Genomic DNA, 25091 nt, shown 5'->3' on the forward strand with positions numbered 1-25091 from the left:
ACAATGTAGCTACTCAACACCCCATCTGCAACCTTCTCTCTGAAGACAATCCTTCTCAGCACCAAGGCAAAACTTTGGAGGATATTCAGGCACTTAGAAATTACTATGAAGGACATTAGAGTTGACATTGGCTTCAAAACAACAAGCATCCCACACCTCGAAGAAAAAAAAAACGTTGACAAACATATGAAAAAACTATCACAGATTTTAAGGAAATCGCTAATCAGAATGCGTAAAGAAAGAGTTGCTTACTTGATAAGAACTAGGAACTCTACAAATTTCTCTCCGTTCAATAACCATACACTTATGCACATATCTCTATTTCTAACTTATGAACACCGGCATTAAGAATGATCGTATCCAATTCAATCATTTTTCAAGGGATCTTGCACTGAACAGAAGATTGTATAATTTAATTCGTCTACTGTGCAGTCAGACAAATGGATATGCACGTGAATGGAGATGTACATTGCAACAACAAGATTTTGCATAAAGTTAACGTTAGAATACCTAAATTCTCATGCAACCATAAAATGGATATGAATACAGACAACCACTTACCTACTATCTGGAGACAAATATCAATGCTTGTCACTCAAGTTTGATAGTGTGGATTTTCAAAATGCAATAACATTTCCCAAGCTTTTACAAGCGCCAATAAATATGATAAGATCAATCCACACAATTAAGGATCAACTTGTCAGACATTTGTAAGCGACATTAAATATTTGCTTTACAAAGAGTACTTTAAAGCCTATTTTCAACTAAGACCATTCTCAATGGATGTACTTGTCCATATCGAATAAAGTTGACAACCCACAACTTACAAAATGGTAGAATTGTGTCTTTTCCTAGGCACAAGTTTTTAGTCTTCATTCTTATCCACTACTTCCAAAAAACACAAAATTAAAAAGCATTGGCAAATGAAAAGTTGAAGAAAAAACTTCCAAAACATAGATTGTTCATTCAAAGAACACAAAACTTAAAGAAATAAAAAAAATTAAACAATAAATAATTCAATGACAAATATATAGCAAAAAATTCTATTACTTGATTGGCTCGCTCAATCAAAACAAAAAGTGGCATCCGTTGGATGCATTAGTTACCTGCCTACGACAGGTACTAGTAAAAAAAGTCAAGCACTTGTAAAAGGATACTTATTGTGCAATAGACATATAATTGATACAAGACAACTCTTCGTAATTTTGTTGTTTTTAAAACAAATAATAAAAAAATTCAAACAAACATTTGTACAGTTACTGAAAAAGCTTTAAATAAATAAATATACGAATTCGAACCCCCGACTCAGTCGTCGACTCCCTCACTGCGATTCCTTTCGAGTACATATTCTTAGATATACTACCAATTATCAGTTCGGCAATATTTTGTAGGTTTTCTATTCTTTTGTCCGCACCATGAGCAAATCAGGACAGCCCCCGGATCTAAAGAAGTGAGTATTAACTTTAAACTCAGTGGTAGTAACCCATTTTCAGTCTGTGGAACAAAGAGTGAATGAATTTTACATATTTGGGATGGATTCTGACAGTCACATCGTGTATTTTGATGATGTATATTTAACTGGGCAAAGTTTACTTGCTGCAAGCTGGTTTTTAGCTTTGAAGGGTTTTATAGTTTATTATTAATTCACGAGGGTATTTAGACTTCAGTTCATAACCCTAGGGTTTTAAGATGTTGTGTCAATGAGCTAGGGTTTTTTCGGCAGCTCTTTCTATTCTTTTTTCTTTGGAATACAGACTGATATGGTCAGCGTTTGGTTTCAGGTACATGGACAAGAAACTTAACAGTGAGTTTGCATGATTCTCGTTCCGCCGTTTTGTTGGTGAATCAGTTTAAATATTTTATTTATGAATTCATTCAAATGCTTATAAATTGTTTGAGTTCCTTTTTAGGTTAGTGGCGTTAATGAACAATGGATGAGTATCTTAAACTATTTGAACCTTTTAGAATGGTGTGCTAGGTGATACAGTATACATAATCTGTTCGTTGTTGCGTACTTTGGGGTTTATTTCTTTTTTATTTGAATTTTTGCTCTTATTTCGAGAACTTCATGTTTGTTTACATTGCGTGTTTTGAACGTGAAAAACTAGAACATTTGGTCATGGTGATTAGGACATGCTGTACCATTTAATGCTTAATCAAGCAGTTTCTAGTTGGAAGAAATGTTTGTAAAAGTCTGATAAAGCTGCAATAAATAGAAGTCATCGATTGAACCGAAATAATATTTTGAAAGTGTAATACATGGACAACAATGGTACCTATGGATGCAATGCTTTGGCTTTTCCTCAATTAATGGCCATGGTAGTTAATATGACATCTTCTAATATATTTTATCATATGGTCAATCTTAAATGCATTGATAAATTCTATTTGTGCTTTCCCTAGCAATAGAGTAGAATTTGGAAGCAAACATGAATTCCATATGGGCTTCTAGAGAGACTTTGGGACTGCAATAAATTTACCACGATGACAGAAATTGATTCGATATTTAATTTTAAATTAACCAGTTCAAGTGGATTTCAAATACAAGAGTGTTGGCAATAGCTTCCCTTTTAGGAACAATAAATTAGATTGGGACAATGGAAAAAATCAAACATAATGGTTATGAAAAGTATTAATAATTTAAAACAATACTCCTTGATGTTTGTAGAATTTTTTAGCAAAATCTAGATGTTGGCTCTTGCAAATGGGGTACTTGAAATCCAGATAGCTTGTTGCAGGAATCCTGTGATTGTTTTAAGACTGATGAACATTGTTCTTACAAAGAAAGTTGATGGATAGGCACTATGAGGTTAAGTGGGAGAAGAATCGTAAGGATTTTTTAATTATGGAGTAAGGTACAATAGTTTAGATCATTAGTGTAGATATTATAATTCTCATTTATTTTATTTTGTTGTTCAGTTTAAAGTTCCTAGAGTCAAACTTGGTGCAGATTTGACAAGGCTGACCCAGCTCGAGAATTGGGACTTAACAAAACTTTGTAAAGTGAAAAAATCCACGAAATTTAGAGACTTTTAAAGATATAAAACTCGTTTCATGCACCCTTTTATTAAATAAAGGTTAAAGACACACTGACATTATCAAATAGAAGCTAACTTGATCACATACACAAGTATACATTGATCACATAAGTATAAACACAATTTGTAGCTCAAGGAAATAGTAAACTTAGATATATAAAGTTATAAACTTGTCAAATGTATATAAAACTCATGGAATATAAAATCCATGACATGAAATGTTCCAAACAAAATCAAGTTAATGGCTCAATCTCAGTCTTAGAGGAGTTTGCATATCTCCAACAAAGGTGTCTAAGGTTTGTCCTTTTTATGGACAACCATAGTTTGTGGTCATGAGATGCCACTTTGACCAACATCAGCTGTGACTATCTCTGTGTCTGATTGTGCTCTATGCTCCTCCTTTGACATGGTCATATTCTCAACTTCTCTATTTTCCTAGTTAATCTACTCAAGGTCCTTATCAGTAAAGATAGGATCGGTAGACTCTGTGATCCCTCAAATTTTGTATCAACTTGCTCTAGCATGTTTGGGTTGGAGTCATTGTCCATAGTTAGTCTCGTTCTAAGAGGAAGGTTGTAATGAACAAATACTAGATCATTCAACCTCTCTAAGGTTGTCCTCAAACATGCTCTAGTTGCGCTTACAACCTAAAGCACGACATGGTTGTCTCAATTTGTAGATGCCAATTCTTTGAAGGTTTGGTGTTTTAGGCCCGAACATTTGTCACCATCTATTTGAGATAAGAAAAGGAAAAACAAATAATTGCATTTCCAACTTTAAAACAAGTAAATCATACATCAAATTATGCACTTCACATATATTTTACTTGGCTGCAAATCTGTGCAAGTGACTTTATGCATTTGACTATTGAACAACTCCTTTTGTGCATTATCAAATGCCTCTATCTTGCAGAGTGTAGTTATGATATCAATATCAGTAGTAGACATCCACTTTAACACTAAATAGAGCCCAATAAGAACCTCTTCACCCACCTTGAAATTAAGACGAAAATGGTGTGCCAAATTAAGGTAATAAATGACTTCATGGATGGGCCATCTCTTACTGATTATCGCCCAAATGGGACACGACTTACTCTCATCTCCTCTGTATATAGATCTAATGACCTCCTTGGCCCTACAGTGTCCTCATATATGAAGCCCACAATGGGCTTCTCACCATCAACTCCTCATAGGAGAACAACTAGGGGTTTAGTGATCTACAAATATTGTGAAACAGTAATAATTAGTATAAATGAAAATAAGCAAAATTGCAAACAAAAGAAAAATATGTAATCTAATTTAAGAGTAAATACTAAAACATAATGTAGAATTTTCAAAAAATTAACTGCATGATTTTTGCACAAGGGGTCCAAAAACCTAGCTCATAATGAATGCAACCTCCCACATTGATTCTTGTAGTCGTTGTCACTAAGTTGAGGAAGTCCACTCCTCACCAACAAGCATGCACCTCAAAGATGCCTTTGACTGCATCAATGATTTTAATGTGATAAAATTTGAGGTGAATCCTTTTATACCAAGACGAGCCAAACCTCATATATTGCCTCATTGTGCTAAGGACCAATGTATGATTGTAGATAATCTTGCATATGTTTTGGCCTTATATCTTAGTGTTTTGCAGTTGTGTGAACTATCATTTTTCCTATTGTTCCTTCACATTTGTGGATTCGTGGAAGTCATATGTGGCGTCTTACTTGTTGCTAGTTTTTGGGTGACCCAACACCGTTACAATTTTCCTGCCATCATGCAAGCTTCTTTTAAAAAGGCGGTTCTTATTTATATCGTCAATTTTGTTTTGGAAATGATTGTTCCTATGTGGTCGACGTCAATAGTTTCATGATGTTTATAAAAGACGTTGGTTTTCATGTTGATTATAATGCCACTTGTTAAGTGTATCGAATCACCTTCCATTTAGTGGTGGTTTTTGTAACCATCCCAAAGAACAATTGGTTGCAAGAGGCTCTTTATTGTGAGCAATGTCTTTTTATTGTTTGACATTCATTCTATCATATGTACGAAGCTTGTTTTGGAGATAGAATGCGATTTTTGTTGTTGTGTATGAGAACAAGATTGAAGATTTTTTCTGTGTATTGTGTTATGTCTGCTATTGCAATATATCTATGGAACGTGCTTACTATCAGATATACTTTGTTGTTCATATTGCTTTTGATCATTGAGTGATCATTGAAAAATTGTTGTGATTCATCTGTGTAAGTTAAAAGATAAGTTAATTAGTTGTTAAGCTGAAGATGCCAAAGAGAGCATAAGTTTTGTAATCGATTTTGATATATGAATAAAGGAATAATCTTTTGTGGGTTGGGTTGTTTCCCTCAAGCAGGAGGTTTTTTCGAGGATAATAATCATGTCATTTGTTATTGTGCTTTTGTTTATTGCATTCTTGTATTCTGGTTTAAAATTTAACATGGTATTGAAGCAGTTCCAAGGAAATGATCTGAACCAAAATAGATCAATTGAATTCTAGAAGAATGTGATGACTAATGAGAGTTGAATATGCTGCTCCCAATGAGGGATTTATACGAGAGCATGTAGCTAAAAATCTATGTTCCCCCAAGTTTCCAGTACGGGGACGGCGGGATGGGTTTTTGGGACGGCAAATTTTTTTGGCGATTTTGGGGACCAGGGGGGACGGCAAACGGGAACGACTGTATATATATATATAGGGAAATTTTAAAATATACATTGAAATTTGTAAACATGCATGTCATTCATATGAAACTAAGCACAAAGCATGCCATTTAAACATAATAGAACCATAACATACAAAATTTGAATGCCATCTATGAAATAATATCTGATTTTACTATTTAAGTACCCAATTGTCAAAATGCATATTAATACAATATCAGAGAACATTGAACAATGAACATTAAGTTATTAACAATTTTCAATATCATAAAACTCATAATGATAAGCATGATAAATCTGAAAATCAAAATCAAAATATGTCTAAAGCTATAGGCCCAAAGGGTAGAGGGCTGCCATAAAGTAATAAGTATCATATTATCAATGTATCATAATCATGTTCATGTTCAACACAAAAAGCAAAACATAGAAAATGAAGCAGACTGCTGCTCCTATTCTGCCATGGCATCAAAATTAGAGTCCTCCTCACTGTCATCCTCCACAGGAAGCGTAGTCTCATCTAATGGAACCCCAACCACTCCTAGTGCTGTGTCATCTTCATCTATCTGGGCCACATCCTCAGGCTCAACATCCCATCGCAAAGCTGGTGTCTGCCTATACTCTGGAGTCTGACGATCGGCAAGTCGAAGAGCATGATACACTGTCACTAGCTTCTCAGCTCTTTTAGAGGTAAGTCTACTCCTCTTGATAGAGTGGATAAATGAATATGTGGACCAATTCCTCTCTGTAGCTGAGGAACTAGCAACTTGTGAAAGGAGGCGACTACTAAGTATCTTTAACTCAGGTGTATCTCTCCCATGCCAGGTCCACCATCTAATAGGATCCCTTTGTGCCAAAACAACTCTATCCAACCTTGCTTGTGGCTTACCCAAGTTTGGGCCATGAAGGTTGGTGAAGTCAAGGAACTGTGCACAAAGAGTAGAGACATCTTGAGCTGAATGCATCTTATCAATTGCTCTTGTGAAGCCATCCAAAACCTCAGGATCATCACATGGGAGGCCCCTTCCACCCAACTGTGCATACCATTTGGGATTTAGAGCAAAGGCTGCCATATGAGGTGGGGTATTGTCACAATAGGCCTAATATGCTCCTCATAAAAGCCCAATGTAGGATCCTTTGCCGCAACAATTCTCTTCATCTTACCCAACATGCTGTCAATAGTCTCATAGATCTCTCCCAAACTAGGAGCATCAGTATCAACATATCTAATGACATCAACAATGGGTGCTATGACAGAGCAAATATATCTGCAAGATCAAGATGCCAACAAAAATAAAAATCAGAATTAGAATTTTATGAATTTTAAGATATATGTAGGAAAATCAGCAAGCAAAAGACTAATAGTAAATTTAAAAATCAATAACTTACTTCATTGTGGACCACCAACTCTCATCAAGGATCCTTTGATCCTTTGCCTCACCGCTTTTCCTTCAGAGGACTTAGAATGAGACCATTGTCCCCACTCTGGATTCACCACCATCAATTGAAGGGCCTTATACACCTCAATCATCCTCTCCATCAAGATGAAATATGTGCAATACCTATAGCAACAATTAAAAATTAAAAATTTAAACTTAAACATTAATGATTAAAATTTAAAACAAAAAGCATCGCATGTAGGTAAACTTATAAATAATTTTTTAAAATAACTTAAAGTTAAAACAAACTAAAAGTAAACTATAATTATCATTGACATACCTTGTCTCGGCTGGTTTGAGGAACTCTTTCTTAGAGAAGGACCTGAATAGAGCAAGTGAAGTGTGGTGGTTGCAAATAAACATTTGCATTTCTCTAGCTTCTAGCACCGCTTTTTTCACCCATTCAATCTTCCCTATGTCCTTCAATGCATTGTTCAAGGAATGAACACAACAATGGGTCCAAAATATGTGCCTCTAAGCACCCTCTATAATCAAACCAGTTGATTTGCACATAGGTGCAGAATCTGCGATAACCTGTACAACATTAGAGGGCCCAATCTCCTCTATGGCATCTCGCAAAATGGTGAACTGGAAATCTGCATCCTTCTTCTTTCCTGAGCAATCTATGGCTCTCAAAAAATAAGAGCCAGCAGGGGATGTGACAATGATATTGATGAGTGGCCGATGTCTAACATCGGTCCACCCATCCATCACAATAGAGCAGCCTGTCCTAACCCAAGTGCATCTCATATCCTCAAATAACAAAGCAACCTTTGAGTACTCTTCATCTAGGATAGTGGTTCGTAGCTTATGCTCACCGGGGGGTACAAATGAGGAATTCATGTTCAAAATATCTTTCACCATTTGTTTATAATAAGTGGAACGGGCTGCATTATATGGGATACCATTAGCAACAAAGAATCTACCAATGGATGCCTCACACTTCTCCTTTGCCTGTGCATTAAACATACTTTCCACCGAGCTCTTCTCACCACTACTTATCTTTCTCTTCCCTCTAGACCCACTAGGGCTGCCACTAGTACCAATGGCGGATGAAATATGCCTAGATGATTGTGAGGGAATGGATGGTGATGTCACTGTCAAATTTTGTCCCTCCATTTCAGCCTCTAAGTGCAATCTGTGGCATTCTAATTTTTGTTCATCGGTTAGGTTAGGACAAGCTTTGACTCCTTGGCACGAAACACCTAAAAAATGTGACTTCACTCTTGTATAGCTGCCCCTAAAATCATCAAGACAAACATGGCAATTCCACACCCTAGTCCCTCTCGAATTCGTTTTATCTTTTGGCCGAGGTGTGACATATTGGAGAAGATGTTTTTTCCTATTGAAAGGACCCTTTGCAAAATTCTTCATAATGGCGGAAGGGCATTTAAACAAATCAGCTTTAGGATTGGGTTTTTGCCTAGTGTCACTACTAGCAACATCAACCCCTACATTTTCTTCTTCACTGCTACTACTTGTACTCCCATTGCTGCTCATTGTGTTTAAATATGCAATTGCATAGATATATGAGCTGAAACAATGAAAAAAAAAAAAAAAATCAGACTTTGCAAGCTGCAAATTTATTAAAAAATTGATAGATGAAAGCACAAAGAGTTTTATACTTATTTGGTGGACAAAATAGAAGATCAAACCCTTGGTCAAGCTCTTGGAAGCAAAAATATTACCTCCTTTACTTGCAAAATGAAAACTTCAGCTGGCTGCAACATAAAATGAAAACCAAACAATTGTTAAAACAACTTAAATGTGTGGTGTTATATACATTTTAGGGTTTTTGGAGGAGTGGGGCCCACTAGCCGACCAAGAAGGAGGCATTAATTTTTTAAAAAAAAGTTTGGAGCATACAAAAAAGGGGGATGGCTAGACGTCCCCTCCACGTCCCCAAGTTTCCGAAACGTCCCCTGAAAAAAGGGGACATTTGGGACGGCTGGGGGATGTCCCATACCCGTCCCCCCGTCCCTGGGACGTCGGGTTTTAGGCTGGGTACGCGTCCTCGGGGAACATAGCTGAAAAGCCTTGTTGGGTAGAATTTCTGATGAAGCTTCTTACTTGGATGAGGAGGATGCTATCATTTTTGTCTATGCTTGCATGTTTGACATTCATATCTATGAGGAAAGTAGAGTGTACTGATGTTTGAATTTTACCTTCTGTGCCTGCACTACAACTGTGTAATGGCAAAAGAACAGTTTTTGGATTGTGAGAAAGTTTAGGCAATAAAGATCCAAGTATTTTATGTTTATACCTTTGAATGATATTCATGAATAATTCTTGCAATAATATTGAGAATAATGAATCATGAATGTTTTTAGCATTGTGCTGTATATTTCACTTTGAGATAGATTGATTCTATGATCTAATTATTAATCTCTCTAAAAATGCTTCCAAGAACAATTGAGAAGAAATGAGATGATGAAAGATTTCATGCATGTCATGCTGGTTGTAGAAATGAACATGGGGATGCTGCTTGCAGCCATGCCACTAATTTGGTGTTACATAACTTCTTTAAAGAGGAAATACCCATTGAAATTGTCCTTTAGCTTTGTTTCATCAAAGAGGAAGAAATGGCATTTAGGGGGAGATTATTCAGCTGCAGAAATCAGATTTAGAGGGAGCTTGTGTGGCAGAGGGATAGTGCCAAGTCCTTTGTAGAGGATCAACAAGCTCGTGTAACAGTGTGACTGCAAAAGCTTCTTGTTTGGTCAAACATTAAAGTCAGCTTTGATTTATTGTGATAATCAACGTAGTGAGTATGCTGTTCCTATTGAGAGGGAGTCTTAGCATTTAGATGATCTTTCATGTGCTTTAATAAGCTCTTCTTTATGAGGGATAAGTTCGAGGTGAATTCCCTTGTTAATGAGTTTTTCTTTGCAAGAGAAGTTTGAGTTGAAATCCTTGTTAATGAGTTCTTCTTTGTGATGGAAGTTCGAGGTGAAATCCCTTGTTAATGCATTCTTCTTTGCAATAGAAGTTTTAGGTGATAGACCTTGTTCCACACTCTTGGAATAGCTATGGTGGATCGATCCTCTGGGATTAGCCATGGTGAAAGTCATGTGCAAGACTCCATGACTTTGTTTTTAGTTTCAGCCACTGGGAATAGCTATGGTAAACATTGTTATGCTGAGATAACATTTTTTATATTAAGAAAATCTGTGATGAGATTTTTCTATTGACAAGTTTTTGTTGCAGCTTCATTGTGCTTGTCGGGTTGAGACACGCTGTGATATTTGAATTATCTCTCTTGATAAGAGGGAGTGTTGATATTTTATATTTGAATTATCTCTCTCTTCCTATTGTTCCTTTACGATTGTAGAAGTCATGTCTGGCATCTTAGTTCTCACTAGTTTTTGGGTGACTCAACATTGTTACAGTTTTCTTGGCATCATGTGAGCCTCTTGTAGAATGGTTATAGTATAGTATATCAAAACATGAATCTAACGTTACTTGTATCAATATAAGAAATTATTACCAGAGATAATCATACCAATATTTCGAGGGAAATGATATTCTTTATTTATCACCAAAAAACAACTAGTGCATCATTCATGTTCCGATGTTCTTAAATAGTGCTCAGTTGGATAGGGAGATCAATTGACACATCCCCTTGCTACCTAACTACCCAAACCCATTACTAACTATCTTTAATTATGTTATTGTTTTATTACCTCCTACATTAACCCCTCCCCCCCCCCCCCCCCCAAAAAAAAAAGAAAAAAAGAAAAAAAGAAAAAAAAAGAAGTCATCTAGACTAGAAGATGTAGGGTGGGAAGATGTCCTTGAACTAGATGTGCGTTGCCGTAGAAGTCATAGATCTTGTTCTGCAGCCATCTACTTAGCTTGGACTCCTTGTAGCAGTCACAAGGCTTCCATCGTATACTTTTTTGCCGATGTCAACTTCTTTGCTTGGGTTGCTTTCTCCAATTCCCACTCTTCTTTCATCTTCTTTGTCAACTTCTTTTCTTGTTGGAGTTCTAGGAATGTTCTCCCCTAACCACCTCCTCCTTTTGAGCAAGTGACTGCATGAGAGGTAGCTGCTCCATAATTGTAGTTATGATATTTCCAACCTTCCATATCTTTGTTGCCTCTCCATGCCTTGTTCCACTCTACGTGAGTACACTCTAGTCTATATGACAATTTTCCTCAATAAATTTCGTAAGGGACTTCGCTGCTTTGGCTATTGTGTCCAAATTATGCCCCTTAGCCTGCTTTATGATTTCCTTAATGGTTCGTTCCATCTCCTATAAACCTTTGAGAAGCTTTTCAACTTTTTCCTCCATTGAAGGTATCCTTCTCTAAACTTCTTTCATTTTGTCTTCTTCTACTACCTCCAATAGGGTTGGTGAAGGTGGGGATGCATCCTTCGCACTCATCTCAAACTTTTCCAGCATCATCTAACACTGTATCTTCAACATGTACTGCCTCTGTTTTGGTTTGAGCACCTTCCATTTCCTTCCCACTACGGTTGGGTGTCCCTTGCACTCCCTTCCTCCTTGTAGATGTTACTACCAATGCAATAGGACGAGCCACCTCAATTCCATCGGGAGTGTTGAGTTTGATAGTATGGGGAGCCTTCTTATGTAGTCGAAGATCTACCACCTTGGTTTGGTTCATCTATCCTGGTGAAACCAAATTTGTTACCACCAAATTTGCCATTGATGGGAATGAATTTTTTTCGACTCCTCAATCTAGAATTGCCATTCCAGTGCATGTCGCTTGGCTGCCCCCTTGCGTACGTACGACTGACTCCTCTAGCCACTGTACAAACTCTTTTTTGTAATACAGTCATGATTTTTTTTCTTGTCCTAAACGAATGCCTTCCGTTCGTATAGACATGTTGTCTCCCTCCTATTGTACGAACTTGCTGTCACCCTCATATTGTACGAAACTACTGTCTCCTGCCATATGAGTATCCTTGCCATACTGTCTTCTTCTATGGTTTCCTTTATACAACTCTTATCTACTTCTTGCGTACTGCCTTCTTGTGTTGGGACTTTCTCCACTATGTTCTTCGGACGACCACTCTAAGTATGACCCTCATTCGCACGTGCCTATGTGTGGATCTTGGCCTGCTTGGGTATAGGTTTGGGCATTGGTCCTTCGTTCACATGAAGAAATGCAACGACACCAAAATGTAGAATGGTAACAGTACAATATATTAGAACATGAATCCAATATTACTAGTATCAACATAAGAAATTATTACTGGAGATAATCATACCAATATTGCGAGGGAAATAGTATTCTTTATTTATTACCATATAACAACAAGTACATCATTCATGTTCCAATGTTCTTAAATAGTGCCCAGTTGGTTAGGGAGACCAATCGACACATTACCTCGCTACTCGACTACCCAAACCCATCACTAACTATCCTTAATTACATTATTGTTTTATTACGCCTTGCACCTCTTTTATATGGGCAGTTCTTATTTATATTGTTGATCTTATTTTGGAAATGACTGTTCCTCTGCTCAAGACGTTTGACAGTTTTCATAAGGTTATTTAACAATATTGGTTTTCATGTTGTTTATTACGACACTATTAAAGGTGTCGATTCACCTTTGTGTCAGCGGTAGTGTTTTTAACCATCCAAAAGAATCATGGGTTCCAAGACTCTTCATTGTATGTAATGTCTTTTTATTGTTTGACATTCATTCTATCCTATAGGTAAGGAGCTCGTTTTGGAGATAGAATGTGATTTTTGGTTTTGTGTACGAGAGGAACATCGAAGAATTTTTCTATATATTGTGTTAAGTCTACAATTACAATATATTCATGGATCGTGCTTACTATTAGATATAGTCTTTTGTTTATATTGCTTTTGATCATTGAGTCATTATTGAGCAATTGTTGTGATTCATTTGTTTAAGTTAAAAACTAAAGTTTATTGGTTGTCAAGCTGAAGATGCCAATAAGGAGAAAAAATTTGTAATCAGTTTTGATATTTGAATAAAGGATTCATCTTTTGCAGGTTGGGTTGTTTCCCTCGAGTAGGAGGGTTTTTCCTAGGATAATAATCGTGTCATCTGTTATTGTGCTTTTGTTTATTGCATTCTTGTATTTTGGTTCAAAATTTAACATTATCAATGCATTTTTTGACCCATTCAAGCTTGCTAATCCTATAGGAGGTCAAGGCAATGGTTTGCACATGGAAACCAAAAAATGCTTGGTGTCTCCCAATCAAAAGTTTACTTGCAAAAACATAACTTGTCTCATTGCCTATCACCACTTGAACTACATTTTCTTCCCCCAAACGACTTCCTCGATAGCCTCATGTAAGTACGTGGCATTTTTGACATGTGAGGAAGCATCAATGGACTTAAGAAACATCGTGGTCTTGAAAATAAAGCAAAATCAATAATCAATCAATAAATCATAAATTGCAAATTCAAATATTAATTGCTAAATTAAATTCAAATTATTCAATACATTTGAGGAAGTAGAGTGAACAATCACCTCCATTGGAAACAAGAAAACTTAGTAGTGTTTTATTTATCTTATCGGTCCTACTATTCATCATGATGGTACAACCCTTTTTGCTTCAAAACATTTGGTCCTCCAATTTAACTAATATATCATCAACCGTTTCTAACAAAAGTGGGCCACTTAACATTAGTAGGGACTTTAAACTCCTTCCCACAAATGATTACAACATCTATCATGTCTTGCCAGTAAATAGACTTGTCACAAATAGATTAAATAAGATAAGTATATGTAACAAAAGTATACAAATTCATTAAGCAAAGCAAACAATAAACTCTATATTTAAAATTTAAAATAATCAAATTAAAGAGAATTACTTAGCTGCAACAGATGGAATATTACAAAAGTTCCAAAACTTGTAAATTGCTTTTTTTGCAGCATCATTGACCTCCATGTTCCAAGGCATGCTCTCAAGTGAGGGCCACAAACTAGGAGTAGTGCGTGGCACAAAATATTTGTCCAACCTAGATTTTCAAACTCTAGGCCCAAAGCTAATAGTACCACTAGGAGCAAAAGTAGAAACACTAGCACTAGGACGAAATGGAGGCATGAAAGAACCCTCTTCAACACAACATACAAAATGCGGCTGAACGAGATCCATTACTTGTGAACTCCTTCCTTTGCCTTTTCTTCTTTTCCTTTAATTGTTCATATGTTTCTGGTGCCACATAGCATGCATGACTAAGCTTGGGAGGTGCTTCTTTACATGACTCAATATCATGGCCACATATCTTGGTAATATGGTATCTATATCTATTGATGCCACCATGATTAAATTTATTTACAATATTTACATTTAACTTTTCCTTTTGTTCTACCAAGAAAATCTTTGGTATATAGCCAAGCCTCATCCTTCTGACTTGGTTTCTTAGCCTTGGGGTTGAGGAGTAGGAGTAGACATTAGGAAAAAATAAGGTTTTCAAAACGTCAAGGCTACTGTATTAAGACAATTACCATTTTTGCATTGTGTTTTATAAATTAATACAAAAAGAATAGTGTTTGTCCAAAAAAGTAGGGTTTTAAAATAATTAAATTCTTGAATCTTGATTAATTTCCTTTCAAATTCAATGTCAAACGACTCAGTTCAAAGAAAGAAAAATCAACAACCCTGAATTTAAGAAAAAATTATAAATACATATTCACAATTTTTTAATAAAAAAATGTAGGGCTTGCTATTGTTCTTGAATCTTGCATTGAGATTAGAAATTTGAATTCAAAAGGAAAGGTTCAACTTCGAAACTTAGAAAGTTAAATAAAAACAATGAAGATTATTGTTTAGAAAATACAAAAAAACCTTTGAATTTCACTCTTATGTCTTACAACAAACTTGAATTGAGATGGAGCTCTTTGCAATGTTGGTATGGACTCTTTGATGCCCCAAATGTAAGTAATACACACTCCCATGTGATTTTTTGAAATTTTTTAGCTCTTCGTCCTCATTGGTTGCACTTCTATGGACCCTTGTTTTTCTTCTCAACGCAGACTTTTCTTTTCTTCCCAATACAATGAAATGAATTCCTTTTCAGGAATGAATGAACAAGTAGCACAAAAATGTTTAATTTACAGCTTTATATTTTTATCTTATTTTTATTGCAAATGTGCATGGCAACATCAACTGAGTCTCGTTATGGGGACTCGTTGGGTCACCCATTGAGCCACCGAGTGGGCAAGTTTTGGCTCAGACTTGTTTGAGACCGAGTCTAGGCCCTTGGGACTTGCCTAGGGTCACTCAACCTATGACTCGTTGAGTTTGGGAACTGTTGATGTGAGTTTTATGGCACTACAACATCCAGAATCAAATACATAGTATCCCAAGATTAAACACCAAATCTCCAATTCTCTCTTGAATAAGAATGTTCATATGCTAAACAATGTATATTGATTGTGTGATCAAATGAGATAACTTCAAGATTGCTTCTTACTGTGGATTTTATATTTTGGGTATCACAAAGTGACTTATACTGTTCAATTGATGGACATAGACTGCTTCAACTTATTTCCAACCAAACAATTGTGAAGGGAAAGGGCTGAGGAAACTATTTTACGAATGTAAGATAATGTTGATGATGGGGTTGTTAGTGTAGTTTTTTATTTTTTCCTATTTTGCTAGGTTTTTCCTACACTTTTAATAATCTCGCTTAGGTTAATAAAGCATGTCTTATTAGGTGAATGGTTGTGAGGTGTCACCTTCCTACATGTGAGCATCCATTAGCTATCTTGGGAAGATACTTTGCTATCTTTAGTCCGATAGATGGTTGCTCCTCATTGGTTGGTGTTGCCACCTCCTCTCTCTTCCTAGCCTATATAAGCATGCTACCTGACTTGTATTTGTATCTCTTATTTTTGCATCCTCTTAATGCTATTTTGCTTCCAGCATTTGCATTACTCTCTTGGAGACTAACTCTATGATGCTATTTTGATTTTGTATCATTTGCATTCATAGTTTAGATATTTACTCTTTGCACTAGTTTTCTGGGTTATTAATCTTTTCAGATTCTAACATGGTATCAGAGCTTTTCTATGTGCAAGAGTAGATTTTAGTTTCCTTATTTGAGAGATTCGGGGGGGGGGCAAATAAACTTTATTGTAGTTTTTTGAAAAACGAAGTATGCTCTTCTCTTGCATCTTTGGATGATCCTGAGAATCAGAAAAGTTTTGACAAAAAACACTTTCTGGGTTTTGTTCGCAGCCCTGAAAAACCATCTGGGTATCTTTTAGATTTTGCATGCAAGCTGTATATTTTTCAGAATCGAGCATGCAAAGCTACAGCCATACTCCTCTCCGTTGGCAGTCACAGATTTGAATGCAATTTTTTTCAAATCAAGGGGATCAGCGATTTTTTGGAGCACTTTCAGCCCAAACGGACATCACCATTGGATCCGGAAGGCCGTTTGCAGTCAGGATTCATATAAAGCTTTTCGTTTTTGGAGACAGGGCTTTTTTGGCGATTTTTTGAGGCTTCCAGGGTCGCTGCCGTACGGATCGTACGGACGCAGTGCGGATTTTTTTTAAAAAAAAATTATATATTTCAGGCGCCGCCGCCGCGCCACCGCGGGGCCGCCACCGCGCCACCCGCGCGCCGCCCGCAGTGGCCGCAACAGGCAGCGCCGGCCGCCGCCCGGCCGCCGCCCGTCCGCCGCCCTTCGCCGACGGCTCCTCTGCCTCCGCCGCCCCTGCGGCCACCTCCGCCGGTTCCGCCGCCCCTGCGGCCGCCTCCGCCCGCTCTGCGCCACATCTGCAGGGTCCGCTGACACAGCAGCCGAGTAGGCCACTGCGGGGGTGACACGTGGCATGGGCGCCACGTGGCACCTTGCCACGTGGACCCGCCCGCCAGGTCACCCCTACCACGTCATCTGCCACGTGGCACTTTTTTGCTGCGACGGCCATCAAACCGTCAACTTTAATCGCATGACTTGCTGACGTCAGCGCTGCATCAGCCCTTGCTTGCACCTCTCCCGATTGCTTTTGGACCTACCTTTGGTTTTTTGGCCATAACTTTTGCATACGGAGGTATTTTTCCGATCCGAAAGAAGCGCCGGAAAGCTGGTTCCGAGACGGAGATGTTGGTATAGGTATTTTTGAGTTTTGGTGCAGTTTGGTTGCCTGTTATGGCAGTCGAAGCCGGATGTTCTATTTTGCACTCCGGGAGGCGTATCTTGAGCTTCCGATCTCCGATTTTGGACTTCTTTATATCGCTGGAAAGCTCTTTCTCTGCTCTTTCTAGTGATGCAGGTTGTTATTCCAGATTCTGTTCCAGACACATCCTATTCAGTCTTTTGCATTTTAGCATTCTGGTGGATATTTTGTTTGTTTCAGGTCCGGAGATCGATTTTGTTGCTTCAGTTGCTTCATGTTGGGCTTTACCTTCTGTTGTTTCAGCTTTATATTTTTTTTGATCATTGTTGATATTCACTGTAAGCATCTTTATGCAACGCACTGAGATAAAGTGCCACTCTTACGATTCGGGATCCTTTTCATCATTGTGATTCGTTGTACTCGCACTATTATATAAAGTGCCATGGGGGGGATAGTTGTTTGCCGCTTATAGGCTCTCTTTCTCTAATTCCTCATGCAGTGTTGACGACACATGCCTTTATTTGTGTTTGTACCTCACTCTCGATGAGTTTGGCTCCTGTGTTGTAGGAGATTTTTTGGCCCATCTTTTCAGCTGCCTGTCACCTCACCTACCTTAAGGGGAGGTTATATTGTTGTTCTATGCTCCTTTGGTTGATGGTTCGTGCCTTCTATTTCCATCGAGGTTCCTTTGGTTGATGGTTCGTGCCTTCTATTTCCATGGAGGTTCTTTTGGTTGATGGTTCATGCCTTCTATTTCCATGGGGGTTCTACAGATTAGCATTTTGACAGAGTTTTGCGGTTCTTCATGCTTCAGTGATGCTGCTTCTTCATGATCACTCATTATTCCTATTTTAGGGGACAATTTCCCTAGCGGGAGACTTCTTCAGTTCTTCACTAGGTTCTTACCTCTTTTTGGGGGAGGGTTTTTCCCTTGTGGTTTTCTCTCTTTCCCCGCTTTCAGAGGTTGCATCTTCTTGCATTGTACTTGGGTACCTAACATGGCCTCATTGCCGGGACCCATTTCTACATCCACCTAAGCTTCGCTTATGGGGGGGTGTTAGTGTAGTTTTTTATTTTTTCCTATTTTGCTAGGTTTTTCCTACACTTTTAATAATCTCGCTTAGGTTAATAAAGCATGTCTTATTAGGTGAATGGTTGTGAGGTGTCACCTTCCTACATGTGAGCATCCATTAGCTATCTTGGGAAGATACTTTGCTATCTTTAGTCCGATAGATGGTTGCTCCTCATTGGTTGGTGTTGCCACCTCCTCTCTCTTCCTAGCCTATATAAGCATGCTACCTGGCTTGTATTTGTATCTCTTATTTTTGCATCCTCTTAATGCTATTTTGCTTCCAGCATTTGCATTACTCTCTTGGAGACTAACTCTATGATGCTATTTTGATTTTGTATCATTTGCATTCATAGTTTAGATATTTACTCTTTGCACTAGTTTTCTGGGTTATTAATCTTTTCAGATTCTAACAGGGGTGAGCCTATAACCAGTTCTTGCTTTGCCATGTCAACTAGGCATAGGAGGGTGCTGTCTACTAAGGATGTGGGAATGGTTTTGACATTGTCAATACTCATTCAAATACCCTATGAGGTGTAATTTAAATGAACATTTCCAATAGAAGTTGCATACTTGCAATTTAGGCTTAGACTAACCTTGCATTGTTACTTACAATCAATAAGTGCCAAAAGGTATGGACACAAGCTCCATCACTATTCACCATTCAACAATATCTTCCAGTTATCTACTTCTGCTTCTTCTCAACATGAAATAACATCCCTACTCTATATGAAGAAATGATGAAACCATGCAATACTCCTAAGCAACACAAGTAATCCATCATGAAGACCAATAATGAATTAGCAATTACTTTGATAGCATTATGGCAACAATTTCAGCACGTTTCTCTTTACAAATGAGAGGGGTAGGTTTTTTATATAGGAGCCCCAGTTGCATTGATTGGGTAAGACTCAATCAGAATCAATGGCCCAAATTAATCTGTTACAAATCCTAATTAGGGCAACCACAAATAACCAATGAGAACAAGGCACCAACATATGCACCAATGGGAAAATTACATTCCATATCCCCTTGAGGATGAACCAATGAGAGAATAATATGTTCAACATGTCCATTTGTGAATGATTCTAAATGGATGATCTTGGAGATGTCAACTTGGAGCTCTTTGATTGGTTGAATGGTGACTGGATGCCACCTCAGCTTATTCTTCTTTGATTTTTCATCCTCTTGGTGGAAAACTTAAAGGGACAAGGATAAAACGTAGTTCCTATAAAATGTCTTTTACTTTTTCCTTGGTTTTCTCACCTTAGTCTTTGAATGGAAGATTAACTTGAATAGGGATTTTGTGATTTACCCAAGATTGTTCCATCCTTGTACTCCTTGCTTATCAATGTCTCATGCAATCACTCCTGCAAAAGGGAAGAAGGCACGAAGTTAATGATCTTGTAAGGAGATCTGATTAGGAAATTAACGTTAGACCTTTAATCCCTTGATTTTACCGTTAGCTTGGAGCTTTATGACTTAGAAATGTTCACCTAGAAAGCTACAAATGAACTTGGAACTAAATATGAGAGATTTAAAGTCTGAAGACAAGTTTGAAATTTCAAGTCTGTCAGTCTGAAGACAAACCTATTCAAGAACACAAAACTAGTCTTTTGCTGCCATGGATGTGGAAAAAACAAGAATTTTATTAGTCATGTTTTGTGTATGAAGACAAGGTCTGAGTACATGGTCTGCAAATAAGTTATAATCAGATGGATAAGGCATTAAAATCATGATTAAATCAACCCATTTAGACTTCAACCTGTAAATACCAAACCTTTTCATCAATTTATGAATTCCGATTTTTCTGAAAACAAATACACAATTTGCTTACCGTGGGCACTTTCCTCTTAAAATCAGTTGGGTTCTTTGTAAAAATGCCCCTCACACACCTCCTAATGAATTCTGATTCGAACTAGTCACTTGGGAATTTTATCTGATTTTTCTATGAAACTTTCTAGAGGTTTTCAGACTCAAGTCTGCAGATTCATGCATTCTCAGCCTTTTGGTGTCCCCAAATTGAACTTGTAACTCAGATTTTTGCCCTCCAATGAATCCACAATCAGACTTGGCATGATTTGGTGGATGAAATTCTTGCAAAATCGAACCTTACAGAAAAATTTCAAATTTAGATATGAAAATACCATGATCTTGAAAAAAATCTTATTTCCTCCTCTTCACACTTTTTTATTGGTAATCTGAGTTTTAGCCGCTTCTGATTTTTTCCCTTCTTGGCTGGGTTTGAATGCCAGGTCTTTTTTGCCATGGACGACTTTCCAATGGGCTCTTTGGCTCTTGCTTTGACCAATTATTGACTATGAAATCAATCCACCTTTCACTTGTATTTTTCCATTGCTTTTGGGGTTCTTTTAAAGGAGATTTGGGTTGAACTTTCCCAGACACACAATGTGGGATTTAAAAAAATACCACCTTGAAACTTGTTTAGGAGGTATTTATTCAATTTCCCTTTATAATTATATTTATTTTTATTTTAATTCACCAAGGGAAAATCAACCTGCTGAGGGACTCCATAATTCTTCAAATTTGCCTTGTTCCCATTTAAATAATCTTCCTAGTCCATAGAGGGGAGAATTGACCCTCATAGGGACTAATATAACCATCTTTAACAAAAATGGCCATCAAAGGGAAAAATGACCCATGTAGGCAAAAATTCAATCGCATACCTAAGAATTATTTTGCTCATCTTTTAGTATCCTCAAGGGAAAATCAAACCATATCTAGATTAATTTATCTTTATTGAAATATTCTTGACGTTGGAACTTAAAATTCTTTTAAGCCCTCGGGGAGAATCACTCTCCATTTGGACTCTTTTAACTTTTAATCCTTGTTCTTGGTATCCAGAAGAGGAAAGTCAAACTATGTTTGGATTTATAGCCTAGCACTTAAAAATGTCTCACCATGCTGGATAATTCATGATGTTTTGGGATCTTAACCAATATAAGTGGGGAAATTGATGCCTTGTCCTGATTTTGTGCAACCTTATAAAGAAAAAATGATGCTAATTCTTTGTACCCTTTTCCCAAGCTTTCTCAATACAGATCTGTTAAGGGGCTTATCTATTTGTTAACTTGGTTGGCTTCTGTACTGTCACCCACAATCTACTCATGCTTGTGCTCAAAATGAAGCCTAAAACTCTCTTAGCTTGACCACAAGACTTTTTAAACTTACTTCCTCAGATTTCAAGACTCGAAAATTGCTACCACCTAGACCACCTAAAAGCATCTAAGACCACTACTCCTACTGCAAAGCAAAAAGAGGGGGCTCCAATTTGTAATGGGACAATGGTGTGAAAACCTCACAACAGGCCTTCACAAGGTCCAGCAACAGGAGTTTTATGTAGGTTATTTTCTGGATTTCTCTCACAAGCAGAGTGTAGCCTTGATTAGAGGAATTGTAGAGGAAACTTAAGAAAAAGAGGTAGCTCTAGCCTGTATACATTACAGCTGGCCTACAAATATGTGGCAGCCTCAAACATGTGTCTAACACTTTCGATCAACACCCTCACCTAATTCCATGGCTACTTAAAGAGAACAAAGATATCCTTGGTTGGAAGATATTATTAGTTGTGTTGACATAATGTTGAGAATTTATTTTAGTGTAAATGGTTTTCTAAAATCTGGAACTATTTTATGTATTCAATACTAGTACATTGTCTATCATAGTCTATCACATGGTTTAATTAGTAGTTATATTTTTTGTGTAGAAGGTATAAAAATATTCTCTCCAGTTCAATAATCTATTGACTCCAAAAACCCAATGTTTTTAGAGCCACTTTTCATTTATCGTTAATTGCTATGCTACCTATAAGGTGATTGGTTTTGAAACTCTCTTGAAGAAGGATGTTTAATGTTCATAAAGTATAATATTTATATTTTAAATTGTTTTATTGCTTTTGTAAATTATTTTTAATACATTTTAAAATATAGATTGGTAAACTTACAATAAGAGAAAAAAAAGTATCTTAGTAATGCATTCTAACCTTGTAAGTACTCGAACAACCTTAGAATGAGCATTGATCAGTATTAACAGTCTTATATTATACAAGCATAGTACAAAGAAACAGCTGTAAGAATTGTTAGAATGACTTGGACAATTTTTTGACCTGGAGAAACCTCAAAAGGAGAAAACTCTGGTTAGGGGGCAAATTGTTGCTTTTCTTCTCTATGTACCTGTCATGTTCAGTTGAGGACACTGCATGAATGTCAGAGCATGACATGTGAAGCTCAGCAAATTAACAAAGCACTCCAAGATAACATCATTCTTCTGCTCTGTTCTGAAGCTCTGCTCCAATGATGTCTCAGCACACAAGTAAATATGAGTACCAACCCATGTACGGCCATCAAAACTGATAAATATTAAATAACCTCTTAACACTTTGAACTAGTGTTGGCATGCTTTTCAAAGAAATAGTTTGCTGATCAGGAACGAGTTTACCATTTCTCAAAGACCTAGTTTGCCTCTTCTCAAAGAAATAGTTTACTGACCAGAAATGAGTTTACTGTTTCTTAAAAGACATAGTTTACCCCTTTTCAAAGAAATGGCAAGTTGCTGTTTGTTGCAGTGGTTTGCAAGTTCACCAGGGTGTTTTGTCTGTTTGCCACCTGTTTAAATGGTGTAGCCACCCAAAATTCTAGAAATACAGTTCGCAGATCTGCATGCAAGTTTTTCTTCTTATTCAGGATGCTCCAGATTATCCGAAGTCTTAACATCTCTGCATGTAAGACTGATGCCCCAAAAGTAACAAAAGCCAACTTATTCTCATGAATAGATCCTTGCCTAGTCTCCCTTCACTGAAATGGAGAGAAATCAAGCTTTCAATTGTAATATGGATCTTATTTCAGATCAATAGCCAATTCAAACATTTATATTTTCTTGCTTATGAGGAAACTCATTATTCTAGTGTTACAAATTGCCTTAGTGTATACTCTGGAAGTGATAGCAGTTGTATGCAAGTGCTCTTTATGTGTTTCTTTCTGATGTTTTGTTACTAATATACCCAGGAAAATTTGTCTGTATTTGAGGATGAGTCCAGTGACAATCAACCATTGTTTTGGTAGTTATTATTCATCTAATATATTATTACCTTTTTGACTTCAGTAAAACTAAATGCAAATCGCATGGTTGTTGGTACTTTACGAGGATTTGACCAGTTCATGAATCTGGTCCTGGATGGTACTGTTGAAATTAACGGCAATGAAAGGAATGAGATTGGCATGGTGGTAGGTCTCAATCCAATTGTATCTTTAACCCTTTTCGATAATTTGAACTAATAGTAGTCTGACAAGGAGAATTTCTTGCAGGTAATTAGAGGCAATAGTGTTGTAATGATTGAATCTTTAGAACCTGTCAACAGGGGCTAGCGATTTTGTGATGACACCTTTGTAATTGATTGATTTAGTTATATGGAACTCTGTAATCAAAATTTCACTTCTTTAGAATGCTATAGTGAATTTCCAATAAGCATGATAATTTTTTTTATTAAAGTTTTCTATTTGGAACCAGTGACTCGAATGCTCTATATTCCCTTTAAGAGCTTGAAGACGAGTGAATTTATTTGTACATTTTTTTGCAGATGGCAAGTGGGAAGGAAGCTATTGAATTCTTGTATGGAGTCCATTGATTTCAGATATTATTCACACGATACTCGTATAGAGATCACACTAGTTTCAAGTTTTTTTCTGCCCAATGCTAGCTTCTAAATCTCACACATCTGAGTTTTCATTATCAACATGATTCTAGTTGCGTATGATAAATTTTTGAGGAATTTTTATATACAAGATATTTTTCGTGTCAAGCTGATGTTATGCCCTAATGTGATGCCTGCTTCCATTTTTTTGGGTGCCCTCATCTTTTTATGTTGATTTTTATTTCATGGGCCTCTTCTACCATTGAGGATTCCTTTGAGTTATTTTCCCCACCTTCATATTGTGGCCTGACATGAATGATCTCAAGTATTGGCAGGTGAGAGAAACTTAAATTGGAGGGAGGCTACTGTATTGTACCGCTGATTGTAGCTTCTGTACTTGTGAGCTCCTTTGCTTGAAACTACCCATTTGGCACACATTTGTTGTGGGCTTTTGGAAGTATATTTCATTTCATTTCTATTTATGCCAAATCTTTACCTTCTCAAACCCTGTGTCTGGTTTGTAAGGCCTACCCATATTTGGTAACAGTGCAATCTCCAATGAATGGGGTCACGTTGTCTTGAGAAGCATTATTCACTACATAGGTTGGATGCCTGTAACCTACACTTGTAGTCATAGGAGAGCGATTTGTGTGTTTGATCAGAGTTTAATTCTTCTTTTGAGAACCTTTATCTTTTTATTCTACATCTAAAACCTCCTTGATTAGTCATATATTTCATGCTTCTATGGAGAGAGTGATTCGTGTGTTTCATTGAAGTTTAATTCACTTTTGAGAACCTTTATTTCATAAGAATATTTTTATCCTACATCTATAATTCCTATAGATGATACATTATGGTGAAGGCACATCTCTAGTTGGAACTTGTGATGCTCTCTTTTTATGCCATATTGCTTATATACTTCATCCTGTTTATATCACTAGAAAGTCTAATTGTATTTTTAATTTTCAGGACTCAATTATTCTGATGGACTCCTTTATCTAGTATGAAAAAATGGAGTAATGGTACCATTCTAAATAGCCCTTCAGGCTTGCTTTGGAATTTGTTAGGCTTGATAGCAAATCATGGCAACATAGTCTTTTCTTTAGTACTTCCGAAATCAGTTTACACATGATTTAAAGTAGAGGTTGTTAATAAT

General features: G+C 36.9%; 1 protein-coding gene across 2 annotated transcripts; it reads left to right on the forward strand.

Annotated features, from left to right (window-relative positions):
• The first annotated feature begins 1232 nt into the window (after nt 1–1232).
• Nucleotides 1233–24103, forward strand: LOC149544920 (putative small nuclear ribonucleoprotein G). Of its 2 annotated transcripts, none has more exons than XM_089795465.1 (5): nt 1233–1450; nt 1782–1804; nt 23407–23528; nt 23610–23690; nt 23882–24103. In XM_089795465.1, the coding sequence occupies exons 1-4, from the start codon at nt 1416–1418 to the stop codon at nt 23667–23669; spliced, it is 240 nt and encodes a 79-aa protein (XP_089651591.1). In that variant the 5' UTR covers nt 1233–1415; the 3' UTR covers nt 23670–23690; nt 23882–24103. The 2 variants fall into 2 exon arrangements, 1 of the variants encoding a protein (XP_089651591.1); XR_016355078.1 differs by having other exon boundaries at nt 1235–1450; nt 23610–23721.
• Nucleotides 24104–25091: the final 988 nt, after the last annotated feature.

The sequence above is a fragment of the Cupressus sempervirens genome, chromosome 8 (genome assembly GCF_028749045.1).
Source record: "Cupressus sempervirens isolate cs-2001-9-10 chromosome 8, ASM2874904v1, whole genome shotgun sequence".
NCBI classification, from domain to species: Eukaryota; Viridiplantae; Streptophyta; class Pinopsida; order Cupressales; family Cupressaceae; genus Cupressus; species Cupressus sempervirens.